The 17397-nt window shown below is 37.8% G+C and overlaps 1 protein-coding gene across 2 annotated transcripts in view; it reads left to right on the forward strand.

The window, feature by feature from the left end:
* PDE8B (phosphodiesterase 8B) overlaps positions 1-17397 on the forward strand; it is a 2824882-nt gene that overhangs the window by 519729 nt on the left and 2287756 nt on the right. Inside the window, exon 2 of one of the 2 annotated variants that reach the window (XM_044063695.1) lies at positions 1890-1940. The exons of the other annotated variant lie outside the window; for it this stretch is intronic. Coding sequence (XP_043919630.1) covers positions 1890-1940 — 51 coding nt within the window. The remainder of the gene's footprint in view (positions 1-1889; positions 1941-17397) is intronic. 2 annotated transcript variants of the gene reach the window in all.

The following is a 17397-nucleotide window of genomic DNA, read 5'->3' on the forward strand; positions in this document are numbered from 1 at the left end:
ATGAGAGACTTTATATATGTATGTATATATTTGGAATAAATGGATGTATTTACATGGAGCATTTAGGCAGATTCTGAGTACTTGCTGTCGTGTCTGCACTGATGTGCAGGATAAGTAGAAATGTTCATTTCTATAGCAGTGCTCACTATGCTGCAGGAGTGCTCACTATGCTGCAGGAGTGCTCACTATGCTGCAGGAGTGCTCACTATGCTGCAGATAGCATTATCAAAACGGAATGATAATGGGCACTTTAATGCTTTTACTAGAGCATATAGTCCTTATCCAGTTAAGGTTATTTTCATAGAGTGGTTGCGTCATGTTATTCTTGGATGACACAGTATAGAATCAATAACATAACTATAGCTTATATTATGTACGGTTTGGCTTACATGGTTGCCGGACTCCATACCAAAACGTGCAACCATTCAGAATTCATTGATGCTGTACCTCTGAATGTGCATGTTTTGATAGAACATACCCTGTTCTGTACTGGTAATTCTGAAAAGTGATTCACCCTGCGATAAAAATTAAGCAAAAAAAAGTATTAATGGGCTGATAAAAATGGACATGACTTACATTCATAGCTTAAAACTAGGCTAAGTGACCTCATAGGCTATTTTAAGCTTAGCCAGTTGCCGCATGTAACAGTCAAACGCTGGGTGTTTTTCTGTAAGGAAAACATCTTAACCATTATGTCAACCTTCCAACCATATGCAGCATTCCCAATCAACTTAATGACTGCAGCCACAACTGCTTGGCCAGGATCCCCTAAAAGAAAAATAAAGATTAGTAAGCATTCACTGAAACATACTCACCATTTACTTTGCTACATCCTTGCTACTTCATGCTTCATACTTGATATGAGGTCATAACAGTCTACCATGGAAAAGCATATATTTTGCTAATTTCTCATATTTTGAGGCTCTGACTTTTTGTGTCTAAGGTTGTGAACATTCTGTGCTTGAAAAAGCTGGGTGTGTTGGCATGGGGGAGAGGGGAGATACACAAAATGCTTTACTGTGTAAGATGTGAAGACAGATTGGTGAGGGCCACACAACATAACAGAGATACTTAGAAGGACTTGGCAATTGATCTGAAAAAGGAGTCCGCAGTACCATTTTCCACATACAGGTGGAGCATCGCATGGTACAGAAGTCTACCTCAACATAAACAACCAAATGAGTCAAGAACTTAGTGACCTGATTCTGAAGACATGACAGCCCTGATCAGCTTTCTCATTGTAGGCAGCAGATTGATCTTGAATGTCAAGGATTTTTTGATGTTGTTCCTTTGGTTCATACTGGTGATCTTTAATGATACATGCTGGCCATCACTATAATGCAGAGACGCTTAGTACTGGGTAGTCATGGCCTACAATAGTACTAGATCTCAGTACAGGCCACATTTCTGCTTGACTTGCTGTATACCTCTAAGTGATCAGAATCATGTCTGAGTGATCGGAATCATAGCTGATAACTTAATAAATTAGTATAGTGGATAACTGTCTATCAGTGATAACTCTGACATGCTTCATGTTTGAACATTCTGTAATGATAGTATATTGAGTATAGGTGTCAGATCAATCATTGATTAAACATTTGTTCCTAAACCTGTGATCTGTAGAAAGGGATATTTGAATATGGAAAGATGATGTGCAGATTTGGTGACTGTTGATTTACCCCTTGTGGTTCCCATAGGCTTGACATTATAGGCTGCATTTTGAATAGCCCATACCAGGGTCCTGCTATGCATCTGGCCTGTATGTATTGAGCTTGATGATCTGCAGTGTCATGTCTACACGTTCAACTTGTTAGGAGAGCAGATTCAGTGCATCATAACATGAATGTGCACCCTAACCTGCTGTAACTCGTGTCACTATTCCATTGCAGCTGAGGAGCAGTAGCTTACAAACCAGGTGGACTGTCTGGTGCCAGAGCAGGGTAAGTTGTGCTGTTGATGTCATTATGTATGTTCTGCATGTTGTGTAGTATAGCAGGGGATTGCAGCACTGCTTTTTTCTTCTATCATTACTTTCACATTTGCAAGCCTTTTTTGTAGTATAGCAGGGGGATTGCAGCACTGCTTTTTTCTTCTATCATTACTTTCACATTTGCAAGCCTTTTTCAGGGTAAATCTCTGTTTCAGTCTGCATAAAGTCAGTAGAAAGTCCATGACCCAGAGGCACTTGTGTCCACTAGCCCTTAAAGGACCCAAAAGTTTGTAGAGGAATCACTTAAAAAAGTCCCCACAGTAGCTATTAAGCCACTGAACAATGTATTTCATGCAAGGATTGTTATGGTAGCAGTGACTCAGATCCTTGCCTTCAACATTGAAAAATGTATGTAGCCTTTTTAAAACTAGCCATGAGGCTGTTTGCAAGAGACCCATGCTTGTAACATCTGGAGATGGGTCCCTAGCTGATGATATTGAGTGTACCAGTGTAGCTGCTAGTAGCACATCTTGGTTAGGACTACACTCTTTTGTGAAATATTATAAGTAGGCAACTAAGTGCATAGCACATCCCCAGCCTGCTTTGCCCGCACCATCTTGTGGTTGCACCTGTACCATGTGTGCAGGTCAGCCCTCCCCCAACACTGCTAGTCTGCCTCTTTCTGAGCATGTCCTTCCAATGAAACATCCATCCTTGTGTGTTTAACAACCTTCCCTTTTTCAGTGGTAGCATGTTCTTTGTATGCTTGCATGTGTAATCCAGGCAACTTTTCTTGTTTTCTGTCCTTCGCACCAGTACTTCTGATGTTTGATTCCCACCATTTCCTCTGGCTTTGCATGCTTCTGTATGAAAAATATCATTTACCTCCCTCAAGTTAAAAAGTATGTCTACATATACAATTTTTCTTTTACAATATTGTAAACATTTATCAATGCTTACATCACAGTCTTCTTTTTGCTGTCCCATTTTCCCCACTTCTCTCTGTTATTGGTTTTGCAGGTGTGTTACTACCTTTCTCACACCCTGGGACCATACCTGTCATACCTGTAGTCACTAGTAATGGTGGTGTTTTATATTTACTGTTATTTTGGTTTACTCACTCTTTGGGTGTATCTGACAAGATTGCTATATTTAGCCTGTGTGGGATGATAAAACAGTCTGTAGTCAGTATAAGTTAGTCGTCATAAAATGTACCTGACATATATCACCTGATGTACTGATTCTGATTTACTGACTGATACACTTGAACACACCACATAATTCTATTATAGCAATGATACACTTGCATGTATTCTTTACTAAAGTATTGCATACTGCAGTGTGTTTATACTAGGTTAGTTGCATTTGTTTACTGTTTGCACAAATACTGTGTATTATGGAACACACAAAATGGCATATATACATATTTGTGTGCACACAAACAGCTACTTATATGCATATTTGGTGAGAACACAAATACGTATATGCCATATATTCATATTTAGTTTTTTTAAAGTCTGTTGATATGCATCAGCAGCATTTGTAATCATTCATGTCCTACTGATATTTTCTGTACTGGTTGACATTTGTCATCTTCTGGCCATGGCACAGTTTCTGTTTTTGATTGCTCATTTGGGATACTAAGCATAGAAGTGTTTTTTTCTTCCTTTTAGTTACTTGCTGCTTTTCTGTGCTAAGTTGCATTTATGTACATTCTGGACTGCAGACAGTGGTGTTTCTGTTCCTGAACTGTAAGCCAACATACAAGGACATTCCCTGTGCTCACTCGGTGACTTAAAAAAAAAGGTGAACCTTGTGTTTGCCAATTTGCAGCATCACTTTGACTTTTCCTTTATGCTTTATTTAGTGCAATACTCTGTGCTGTTGTGTAATGCATCATACATAGTGGGCCAGATATGGATAATCTTTGAATTACTTGCCATGTGGAGTTCTGATTAACAGCTCGATGCACTTTTAGGGAATTATTACTAGTGTAGTTCATAAAGGGACTTTGTCTGGTGCATTATCACAAGTCATTAATCAGTTTTTATTCTGATACAATATGCCTCACACTAAGTGCACAGATCCTTCCTCACTGATATAATTACAGTATTTGACAGAATATCCTCCTCATGTGGTGGATATGGACCTTGAATTATTTTCCTTCATTCTTGGCATTTAATAAATGGAAAGGCTGAGTAGACTGAACACATTTCTAGCGTAGACCTTAAGAAATACTCTCAGTTACACAAAGACATTTAGTAGGCAAAAGCAATATGTAAAATAATAAAGAATGCAATATACTGAATGCACTGAAGCAAATATAAAGCTCAATGATGAAGAAAGAAAGAAATATTCAGTATATGCAGTAATGTAATAGCAGTATCATCACTGTTAAAATAATAAATAAGAGGTGCATAATAAGTTAAACACAGTATTCAGTAAATAGAAGCCAAGCTACTGTCCAGAAAATACAGCAATTGAAACATAACAAATAAACATTTTCTGGGAGTGCATCACTACACTTCTTCCTTCCTATATATAGTAAGTCCAAGATCACATAAACATGGAGTCAGGGAAACATGCTGTGTAATATAGAATGTTCAAAGCAACAAAAACACGAATTCTTCAAAAATACACCACAAATTGAGTAGTCAGAGGGTGGAACAAAAAGAAGCATCTTGAATCCATCAGTTCTGTCCTGGTACCTCGGCAGTTCGCCTTCAATGGAACACATTTAGACACTTACAAATTCTCTTTTTATATATTCATCAATGAAACAATTAATCAATCAATCAGTTCATCAAACATTTTTAACCCTGTCAACACTGTGACAAAATCCAACATGTATAAATATAAAAATATTGTCTTTTTTATCACAATTAATTTTAAATTCAGTTTCTAATATTACATTAATTTAATTTAACTGATTCATGTCATTATAAATTTAGGAAAATAGTAATGTATAACATATGACATACATATTAATATACACAATTAGAAAATATGAAATAAATATACTATAAGATTCAAAATTGCTGCACTAATAAATTTCATCCACTTTCTAAGTTCATTCCAACAGGAAATAATGTGTGATACCCTATAATCATCCTCTGTTCAAGCTTATTCAAAGCAGTTTTGAAATTTCCTATACACAAATGAGGTCTGGCAAGTACACTAAATCTAAAACCTTCACTGTTACCATTATGTGTATTACAAAAATGAGTGGCTACTGGGCTCTCCATATTACCCCTCCTGATGTCACTCAAATGCTCCAAAATGCGAACCTTAACCTTCCTGGTGGTCTGACCAATATATCACATAGGCGGGGTACAGTCACATCCCAAAATGTACACTACACCAGAAGACATGCAGTCAAATCTCTCAAACGCCAAATATTTCTTTCCATTTATTTTAACCCCATGCATATTTTTGATTTTATCACAAACTGAGCATCGGCCACAACTATGCATCCCAACAGTACTATCAACCAAGGGTTCCAATTTTCTATTTAATATTTCCTTTAAATTGGGATATATAAAAAGAGAATTTGTAAGTGTCTAAATGTGTTCCATTGAAGGCGAACTGCCGAGGTACCAGGACAGAACTGATGGATTCAAGCTGCTTCTTTTTGTTCCACCCTCTGACTACTCAATTCGTGGTGTATTTTTAACATAGAATGTTCCCTGTACTTCTGGCTGGCATGATGTCTAACAAACAGTGCTTTCAGCCATTTACAAAAGGAAAAAAAAGGAAGTAAATCTCAGTGATCACACTTTGGCACCAACAGTGCTCACTCAGAGATAGCTTCATTCAGTGGGGCCTGATGAATGAGGATTTGCAATCTGTCTCTTTGGTAAGGTGCATTTTGCTTAATGTGTCCATGCATGCCCACAAAATGTTGCTCCTAATCAGTATGACAAGAAGAAAAGCTAGAATGTATTAAAATATTTAGGGTGGGCAGCACCGTGATGTAGAGGGACAAAGCCCTAACAGTGACCAAAGTGATCCAACTTTCCTTAGCATCTCGGGCATCTGAGGTGCTGGCAGGGATGAATAGGTGTGCTCATCTCCACACGGGGAGGCATGTTTCTAGGCATTCCCTGTTGGGAGGCATGGTCCATAACAGGCAAAAGCAATAGAGAGGGTACACCAAGGGGTTATTCATAAATGAGAAAATCCTGTAGTGGAACCAGTGAACAGCACCTCACTTCCCAGAAACCCTTAGGTTTCACAATGGCCACAACCTTAGAATGAAATAATCCAGAGGTAGTGCAAAATGCTGGCAGCCCCAGGGGCACTGGGGCAAAATGGAAGGAATGAAGCAGGAGGGGAACAAACAAAAAAAATAACACATGGGTAGTAATCTAGAGAAACATGAAGCAGAGTGAGGAATAATTATCTGGGACATGATGCTGTACATTATTACACAGAAGAATGAGAGTGCTGGGGTGAGGGAAATAAATATGGGGATATATAGAAGAGAATAAGAAAAGGAAAAGATAAAGTAATATAGAAAGAATGAGAACTTGTTAAAAAGTAATAAGGATGGAATACAAGTCTATCAGATGGGAGTTTTTGCAGATCTAGCGGGCAGTGAAGGTGAAGGTGAATTGAGCATGCAAAATGTCAGCTATGCCATGAGGAAGGGGGAGTTTTTCATGATCTACAATGACAGTGGAAGTAAGATGAGCATGTAAAATGTCAGCTATGATATAGAGAAGGATATAGGGTGGCAGTGGAAGTGAGATGAGCATGTAAAATGTCAGCTATGATATAGAGAAGGATATAGGGTGGCAGTGGAAGTGAGATGAGCATGTAAAATGTCAGCTGTGATATAGAGAAGGATATAGGGTGGCAGTGGAAGTGAGATCAGCATGTAAAATGTCAGCAGGATATAGGGTGGCAGTGGAAGTGAGATCAGCATACAAAATGCCAGCTGTGACACAAGGAAGGGAGAGTTTTTGGTTATGTCTAGGGTGGCAGTAAAACTGAGCTGAGCAGTTTCTTGTTGAGGCTCCTGGCAGTGAGCAATAACACCTTTGTTTGTGTGGCAGTGCCTAAAATTAGGCACTTTTGGGGTGGATAATGTTTTGGCCAGTATCTGAAAGCCTAGTGATGACAGGTGAAGACCATCCCTAACAAAGCAGCATGGCCAGTCAACCATGTCCTTCCAGGCTGTCAAGTATTGAACATCTTTAGAGTGGCACCAGTAAATAAGCCAGTTGTTAAAGTTGATCATTTTCTGTTGGTATCATGGCATCATCCCTGGAGATGGTAAAATGCTTTCCCAGTGCTAAGGAAGTACATCTCAGGTCTTTCATGCCCTCATTGACTATGACTGAGTCACACTGGTACTTATGGGTAAGTGACCTGAGTGCTTGTGTGATCTGGTGAATCCTATCCCCTGACTGGCAACTAACTGTAACCTTCCCCTTATTCAGCATGGTAAGAGGGTCATCAGTGTGTCTCACAGTGGAGTCTCCTATGACCAGAATATTGGGTTGTGGAGTGTTTTACCTTATTGGCTTGGTAGCTGAGGCACAAAGAGATGTGGCTTTATGCATTGTGATGGGAATTGTCTTGTTTGTATTTATGCAGAGTTTCCGAAGACTTTGCCTGAGAAGCTATTGAGGTTTGGGTAAGTTACACGTGAGCACCTCCGCATATATGGGTCTATGTGTGTGGTCCTTTGTGGGTCTGGTGAGTGATGTGTGTGAGTCGCTGACAACCTGTTTGCTGCTTTTTGTGTCTGTGAGAGTCTAGCCTCCAGTGTCAATGTATAACTACTTCTGACACGTATTGTATTTGTCTATTCAAGAATCAAGTGGCTGTCAGTGTACATAAAGCAACAGTGACATTGCCTCAGGATACCCACCAAGTTGGATGCAAAGAGAGCAGGAAAGTGCCCATCCATGGTTGCAGGTCCTAATGTGTATTTGAAAGGATTGGGGTGGAGGGTGTTTGTAACCAGATGATTGAAGTGTGCTTTTGTGGTGTAATCTGCAGCTAACCTAGCCAGCAATGCTGCCCAGTGCCAAATCAGATGCTCTGCTAGAGTAAGGTAACTAGCACAGTAAAGTTTCACAACATAATGAAAATAAGCAATGTCTGCAGCTGTTTGCTTCTGAACAGGGCACTGGCATAGATAAACAGATAGACGGTATAGGTATAGATACAGACAGAGATATAAAGAGAGAGATACATTGCACCTCTGAGACTGCAGACTCTGAAGAGGAAGGAGAACATACGAAAAATGCTTTCCTCACTTTCTCTCTCTTCTCCATGAGTGGTCATTGGTCTGATGTCCTGAACATGAATAAAACAATATGGCTCCCCTTATTACAATAATACTGAGTGCACCATCCTTATCTGGACAAATGATAATGATATATATACATATATATATATATATATATATATATATATATATATATATATATGTATATATATATATATATGTAGATAAATAGCTATAGATATGGACTAAATATATATATCTACATACAATGTATATTTTATATATCTATTTTCTATATAAATGTGTATATATAGATATAGATTATAAACATGTATATCTTTATATATATATATATATATATATATATATATATATATATATGTAGATAAATAGATATAGATATGTACTAAATATATATATCTACATACAATGTATATTTTATATATCTATTTTCTATATAAATGTGTATATATATAGATTATAAGCATGTATATATATATATATATATATATATATATATATATATATATATATATATATATATATATATATATATATATATATATATAAATGTTGTCTTTCGGCTTTTCCCGGTTAGGGGTCACTACAGCGGAACTCCGGTCCACTAATGATTGGCAGTAGATTTTCACGAACGCCGAGTTGCCAGCTCAACGTTCAACCTTCAACGAACGCACTCCCATTTACGCATGTCTTTCGAATGCCCACCCAACCGCGTGGAGGACATGTAGACTCCACACAGAAGGCACATATATATATATATTTAGATATACATATATATACTAAATACGTATAATGTATATTCTATATCTATGAATAGAGATATAGAATTTATATATTTGTATGTTTTATATATATATATATATATATATATATATATATATATATATATATTTATTTAAATATACATATATATATATATATATATATATATATATATATATATATATATATATATATTCTATATCTATATATAGAGATATAGAATATATATATTCTATATATATATATATATATATATATATATATATATATATATATATATATATATATATATATATATATATTCACTTTATAATCTCAAAATACTGATATGTGGAATTTCAGTTTCTTGAGACTATAAAGCCGAAAACCAAAACTGCAAAATTCAAAACTGCAAACATAAACAAAACACTGCACCACACATAGAAACACAAATGCACCTACCTCCCGACTCTACAAAAAAGCAAAACAACACACACGACCACAACAAAACAAACACACACAGCTACCCTTCCTATAACAAGGGGGGGCAAGCCCCCCAGCACCCCCATGTGGGGGGCTGAGCCCCCCATACCTTATATATACTAATTTTGAGGCCACACTTAATCCCGAAAGACAGAAAACCCACCACCACACATTCCCCCCTTGCACAAACACACATCACATACATACAAACACCACCACTGTCAACACTGACATACTCACACTCTTACCTACCTACCCTAACCCACACCTAACACTCCCCAAAACACTCACATACGCACAAACTCTCCCCACACCCTTAAAAAATATAACACTTATCTAATGCACCATTTGTATCGCGGTTTTGACATTTCCGGGTTCGATATTCTGCAGTTTCACTCAACTCAGTATTTCGAGATTCCAAAGGGAGCCCATATATATATTTTATATACATATATATATTTATGTACATACATATATATATATATATATACATACATATATATATATATATATATATATATATATATATATATACACACACACACACACATATATATCATATAGTGGCATAGTGTCTGCTGAGCATGAGATGTGTTCTGTGTGCTGTGTACTGTTTGTGCAGCCATTACGTTTGCCTTTTCCAGAAGGTGTGTCCTGGTAAGAAAATGAAAAGATTCCTGTGAAGTACATTACCTGTAGTCAAACCAGAGGTAGGCTTACCTTGACAACTAATCAGACATAGGTGCCTCTTGCAGCATATTATAGTCACCTTCTCTTGAGCAAAGAAGGAAGGTGGTCTAGAAACTGGAAAAGGAATTTGAGCAGTTGGTCTGGGAAGAGAAGCTAATGGAATTATTCCTGTCCTTATGCTAAGGAGTGTTGAAGAGAAAATATTGGCATCTGCAAATGCTGTGTTTTTACTGGCCAGCTATGAGAAAAAAAAACTGTGCATTCAGTAGTTCTAATATTTTATTGACTTTAAAAATACCACAATGACAGGGAATTTGGAGGAGAATTTTATTGTTCTTCAATGACTGTATTTCCTTTCTGTTACTGTCCATTTTGCATTTTCCTAACATACTGAAAAACTTTGCCAGCTCTGTGGAGTAGAGGGAAGACCCCCTTGCTTATGACCTGGGTGAGTGGGGATCGATTAGTAGCTGCAACAACAGAGGAGCACACGAGGGGTGTTAGAGAAATTCAGGCCTCTCAGAAGTGATGTGGACTGTGTGCCAGGGATGAGTGTGGTTGCCATGTTGTCACTGTATACCATAAATCATGGCAGAGTTCATACAAGATCAGAATGGGGCAAGACAACAGAGGAGAGCATGGCCTTGCAGTGTCTTGTTGCTGACTTAGTGTATTGGGCCCCAAGATAGACACATCATCATGAAGGTACAGACATTTACTTCAGGGGCCAATATTCTCACAGATAACCTGGAGCCAGCAGGATGAGGTAGTGCTCAAAATCTTCCAATCTGTAGTGTGATGGTCTCTCCCTGATTAGCCTGACTCTTACCTTTGGCGTCTTCAGTAGAGTGGTTGGGCCTTTCGAGCAACCTGGGAGTAGAGCTGATGATCAGCAGAGGGTGGCAGAAAGGCAAAAAAAAGACTTAAAAGCTGCTTCCAAAGACTGTTTTATTATGTTGGCACTGCAGATTACTACAGTGGTGGCTGCATGAAACAAGAGGACAGTTTTTATAAGCTGGGTTTCCAAGCTAGCTATCTGAAACTGGGCACTGCCTGAGCTGATCTTCCTTGCCCTAGGAAAGAATGAAAGCTTCCTTGAGTGAAATGGTACTTCTTAAAATAGTGTTTACTGACTGACTGCTAAATGGACCAGGGATATTCGTTCCTCTCAACTTGTGTGATAAACTATGAGAAAAAAAAAACAGTGACCTTATTAGGGTTGGTTTTTAGAAAGGCAATCATCATAGTACTCACAAGGGTTCCTTTTAGAAGAACATTTTTGTATATGAATGTTTTCTGTGAAGCTAAAAACTTGTATTCTTAACTTGTGGTTGCTGTGTTCAAAATGGAAAAAGTAACAGAACCTTTAACGAACTGTAATGAGGCTTTAATGAACTCTACCATCTCTTCAAAACTATGTACCATGACTAAACAAAATACTATAGATGTTCTAGAAAGAAATGCAAGCGCTGACCAACACTTGCTTAGCCTGGTAGAAAGAAGTGATCTACTTCACAAACATTGATGTTTCATAGTCTAAAACTTCATTTGGTCAAGACCATATGATCGACATTCTGAAAAGTATAGAAAGCAAGTCCCTGTGTACCACACTGTAACAATGAACCAGCTTGTAAGTCTTTTCTTCTTTGAGCTTTTGCTAATTAGCTGCTAATTATATGTACCAACTGCAAGATCACAATTTGTTTGTGTCTTTCGGCTTTTCCCGGTTAGGGGTCGCCACAGCAGAACTCCAGTCTGCTAATGATTGGTAGTGGATTTTTACGTACCAGGTTACCAGCCCTGATGCACAACCTTCAATGAAGGCATGCCCCATTCATGTATGCCTCCACACAGAAGACGCTCTAGCTGAGAATCGAACGGGACAACGTCTTGCTATAAGGCGACAATGCTACCGCAGCACCACCACCGCAGTAACTGCAAGATCACAATACAGTGAAGAAAGAGGCAAATTTCCTGATCCCTACTGTATTGCTATCTCAGTACAAACATTGACCATATGGTCTCAACTGTATAAGTTAGATTTTCTGAAAATAAATAAATTTAAGGGGACCTGAAGGAAGAGTGGCTACTGGCCATTGTATGCTCATCCTCCAGGAGCAGATAACCATTACAGTAAGACAACCATTCACCTCTCTGAGAACCCCAGTAAGTGTTGCACTTCTGAGAAAACTTAAAGCAGAAGGTAATGTGGATGCTTATCTGGTAGCATGCAAGAGTTAAGCAGCTAGAGAAAAGTGGCTTCAAACTGGGTGGGCCATGCTATTCTTCTTACATTTAAATGGGTATTCACTGAAAGCTTATATTAGCTTCAATAATGACTTTATTTATTTATTTGAGTTTCTTATTCTGTTGAGTGACAATGTCCAAAGACACTTTTCGGTCACTTCCTTGACCTAAAGGCAAATACAAAAGTGCAACCTGTTTAAAGTTTAACAAGGACAAAGGTAAAGGCAAGCATTAATTATGTTTACAAATGGCATTATAGAATTAAACATAACAAAAGGATGCTTACACTTATCAATTATACAATGCATATTTTCTTAAGTAGATCAAAAACTAGGCTTTGAAGAATGAAATAGGAAAATAGCATGTACAATAGGGAAATACATGCATCCATGTTAGTGTAGATTGTAGTAAAGCAAGTGTAGCCACGAGGTACCACATAAAGTGCTATCTGTTCTTGCGCATGGTTGGCTTTTTTTGGGAAGATTAACTCATACATTTTCAGCATTATTTTTTTTATTTATTTATTTACATTTGTTGACTGGGAGAGTCCGACTGGACGCAGGTCCATTTTCAGTAGAGGCCCGGGGAGAAAAGCTCCCACATATACAGTTAGAGAAAAATTGCATTTAAAAATTACAGACATTGAACTGGCTGTAGGACATAATACAAGATAAAACATAGTTTTAAAACAACTGCAGAACTTAATACAGGTTTAAAACATAGTGACAGATGTTGAACATAGTTACAGATGACATAATTCTTTAGTGGAATACTGAATCAATTTGTTATTGTGGTACATAACAGACAGTTACACTTGTAGCTACAAAAAGTTCTTACTATATGGTAGGTAGCTAGATTTGAGAGCAACCAAGCTAGCTATAAATAAGGTAGTTAGTGGGGTGCAGAGAGAGGTAGTGGGTGGGTGGAGTGGGTGATTTTAGAGGGGGGGGGGTTGCAAGGGCATATCCAGCATGTTTTTAAGTGTGCTTTTAGTAAAGATTTGAAGTGGGTGGCAGAAGTTGCAGAGGTAATTGAGGGTGGGAGGGAGTTCCATAATTTGGCTGTAGCGCAGGAGAATAATGCCTCTCCAGCAGAGTTATTGGGTCATGTGACCTGTAGGAGGTTTTTGTTGCTGGACCTTAGTTGTCTGGTGGTAAGATAGGGCTGGAGTAGATTCTGGAGGGATGGGACTTTTAGTGGATGGTTTACTAGTTTGTGGGTGAGTGCGAGTTGGTACCATTGAAGGAGGTGAGAGAACGAAAGTACATTTCAGTTGTTTACACAGAGGTTTAAACATCTTTCAAAACAGATGCATATTGCTATTTTTCTAATTTCTTCAAGATGAGAGATCCAGGTAGCTGGAATAGTTTCGGAAAGTGCAGTAACGCCAACGACCAGTTGGATTGGAATGTGATGGGAAGTAAGGCGTTATGGTTTCTACGGAAGTGATATGTAGAATGTTTTTTAGTATACTGCGGGGGTCAGTAGGGATCATACAGCAGTTTAAAGGTTTGTGTGTTTCAAAGGAAGTTTGCTCGCAGTTTAATGGAGAACCACTTAGCTTTTTGTATAGATCTGCAATAATGGGTAATCTCCCAGTGAAGTACCTCGCAGGATGCGCAGTAGCAAAGCCTGCCCCGGACACGCCTCCTAGACTCACAATGTCATGTAAACACAGTTGCAAAGCCCGCCTCCTAGTAATCCTGACAACTGTCTGCTGTCACATTTATTTTGAACGCTGTGGAATGGAACGATTCACTTGTTGAGAAAAACATTCAATTGTATTTGAAATAAACGCAGTTTATTTAACGGAGAAAACATTCCTTTAATTTCAAGGGAGATTACCGAATATTCATCATTGGACCCTGCCTCCTTTAACGTTACTGCAGAACACCTGATGCCAGTTAACTCTGCTGCCTCAACTACTCAACCGTAATACCGCCTACTTGTTTCATTTACTAGTACTCACATACATGCTAGGCCGATTTGTTAGAGTAGCCTTATTATGATCAGTAAGCCAACTATAGTGGGGAAGTCAGTGAACCCATTTCCGTTGGGGACCCCCCTCCCCAATAACAATACCTAACTAGGATCTGTAAATCATTAGACCTGCTGCTGGTGGTTTTAGTGTATCAACCGGAACTGAGTAAAAACTGAACACAGCTAAGGAGTCGCACAGCCACACACAGAAGTAGTACAAATCGTACACAAAGTGTCAAAAAAGCCGTAAGCTACTTACAATATCACCTCCCAGAAGCTGTTACAGTTGAACTTTAGTGTATCCAGATTGGTTATTGATATAAGCACCCAAAAAAACACAACGTGTTTACATATACATATTCTAATAGCAACTTAGTAACCATTCTTAATTTATAACCCTTCCTATAGTGGTAGGGAGTATGTTTCCTTCTTGAAAAACCTAAATTTAAACATTCAAAAGTCACAACCCTACAGCCCAGCGTCAAACTAAAAATAGTTAGAGACGAGTATGCAAAATCAAATTCAGATTATGTTAGATAACCAAAATGTAACTATCTCTATATCTAACTATACCGCAGTTATCGGGCATATCTCGTATGGTAGGAAGGCAGTGATCTCGCAAGATGAATAACGTGTTTTTGCAACATATGTCAATCAGATGTACGACGACCTGCCAGTCACTGTGGACACGCCCTAACCTGCGCAGGACCGCCCGCGAGGTACTACACTTGGAGATTACCGTGTAGTACCTCTTCGTATTGGAGGTTGCAAAATAAAAATCGACACCTATATTATTAACTATCTCTATATCTAACTATACCGCAGTTATCGGGCATATCTCGTATGGTAGGAAGGCAGTGATCTCGCAAGATGAATAACGTGTTTTTGCAACATATGTCAATCAGATGTACGACGACCTGCCAGTCACTGTGGACACACCCTAACCTGCGCAGGACCGCCTGCGAGGTACTACACTTGGAGATTACCCAATAATGTTTGTTCATCAACTAAGTATTTTATTTTCATTCCTCTAAAATGGAAGATTTGAAAGAAGAATTATGTGCAAAAATAGTCAGACCATATTTTAGTGTGGGTGTGACGACATTTAGTGCAATGACTCGTTGTTTATCTTGATTAAGAAGCTTGGAGAAGTTGTAGATGAGTGTTGCTTGATGTCAGCTAAAGTGATGATTGATTGAGCTAAAGTGATAATGTTTGATAAATAACTATATATTTTTTTCATTTAATATTACATATATATCTCATTAAATTAGTTAGTTTATTTTAAGGAGGTAAATGTAGTTTATTTTAAGGAGGTAAATTTAATAGTGTAATTTGAGTTAAGCTTGATCCACCATTTTGAACTACTGAACCTGTTTCACACTTTGCTTTTTCTGTTTTGAGTTTTGTTTTTTTTGTATATTATAATATTAATAGGCAGCCAGTATATTAGTGGTAGTTAATTGTTGTTGAACAAATTAAGTAGGTTGTTGAGAAAACCAAAAAAACAAACACCAGAAAACAACCAATTAACAAACATTTTGAAAATATTCAGAAATTTAGACAGAGGGAATAGTAAGGAGTAAGCCAAGGTAAATCAAGATAAGAAGTTCTGATTTTGTGTCTGATAGTATTGCTAGCTAGGTGGAGTAGCCCAATGTAGTAGGTACACACATGTATAGCAACAAGCATATTAGCAGCAGCATATATTATATTTGTTATTATATATATGTATATTTCATTGTTTTGTTGAAATGTAATGTACCAATAGTGTAATGGCCCTGAAAAAGAAAAGAACAGAAAGAAAATACACCTGTGTGTTGTTATTGTTGAAAATATTAATTAAATATTTTTAATGGGAAGAGAGAAGAAAGAGTTAATAAAAATCCAGCTAACTAAAAAAAAATAGAAAAAAAAAATTAAATTATCTAGTTAAAAGATCTAGATTGTATCATTTCTGATTGCAGCCAGAGACAAAATGTCTGTGAAAACCAGGACTAAGAATTCTACTGCATTGTCCTTAGGGGTGAGGTAATTGCTGCCTGGGAAGTGTGGGTGTTTTTAAATGGTTTTATAGATTCCAGATGCTGTAACACATCTCAAGAAAGCTCTATCAGTGTGTATGGTAACACCTATGTAATAGATTCTGGTTCAGTTTCTAGTAAAGGGGGTAGTATGGGAATTAGAGTCAGATGACCATATAAATGTGATGTAATTCTGTAATTCAGCAGTCAAATGAAGTTTTAATATTGGATGAGTTAGACATCTCAGTGCAATTTGTTTGTGAAACCTGCCTTGCTTTAGTAAGTAATCAGGGAATAGTAATTCTTTAGATCAGTCAGGAAAATATAGTGAGATTAGTTAAGTGCTGTTTTTCTGTATCTATGTGAATCTTTCCAAGGTGTTATATTTAATATTTCCTGTGACTGAAATTCTGATGTTTATTGTAAATAGTTAGTATTTTCATGTTATTTTATTAAATGTTATTATTAAAAATATATTTTAAACTTTTTATTGTGGCTGGTCTTTTAGAGAATATTTGAACCTTTTAGAGTACCTGTATTTATTTGTTGACACCGTGGCTACTCCTGAAAGCCTTGCTGCATTGGTCAGACATTACCATTTGTATTAGTATTTATTTTACTTGGTGTAATTGGGTACTCTTGTAAGAGCCTTTGAGTAGCTGGCTTTGGAGTGTTCTGGTGGTGGTGGAATTACCTTACAGTCTTAGCATAGCTGGTACATCTGTGCCAGCCTTTCCCAGGTGTGTGTATGTGTTTGTGTGTTTGTCTTTGAAAATCAAATCCCAAAGAGTGTGCATGTCAGCTACTTGGAGCAGGAACACAGATCACTGATTTCACAGGGAGGGTGTTGGAGGACTTGGCTTGGAACACTCGGCTGAAGCCTCAACTCTAGAGTTGTGCCAGTGGGAAGTCTTATTGAGGGCCTGGAGAGAGAGAGAGAGAGAGGGAAACTCAGCCCCCGGACTGAGTGTGTTCCCAGTGTGCTCTTAAGGGAAATTGTACTTGCTGCAGACAGCTGCATCTGGAAATACTGTGTGCAT

This window comes from Protopterus annectens, chromosome 2.part2, assembly GCF_019279795.1.
Source record: "Protopterus annectens isolate FY-2018-M chromosome 2.part2, PAN1.0, whole genome shotgun sequence".
Lineage (NCBI taxonomy): Eukaryota > Metazoa > Chordata > Ceratodontiformes > Protopteridae > Protopterus > Protopterus annectens.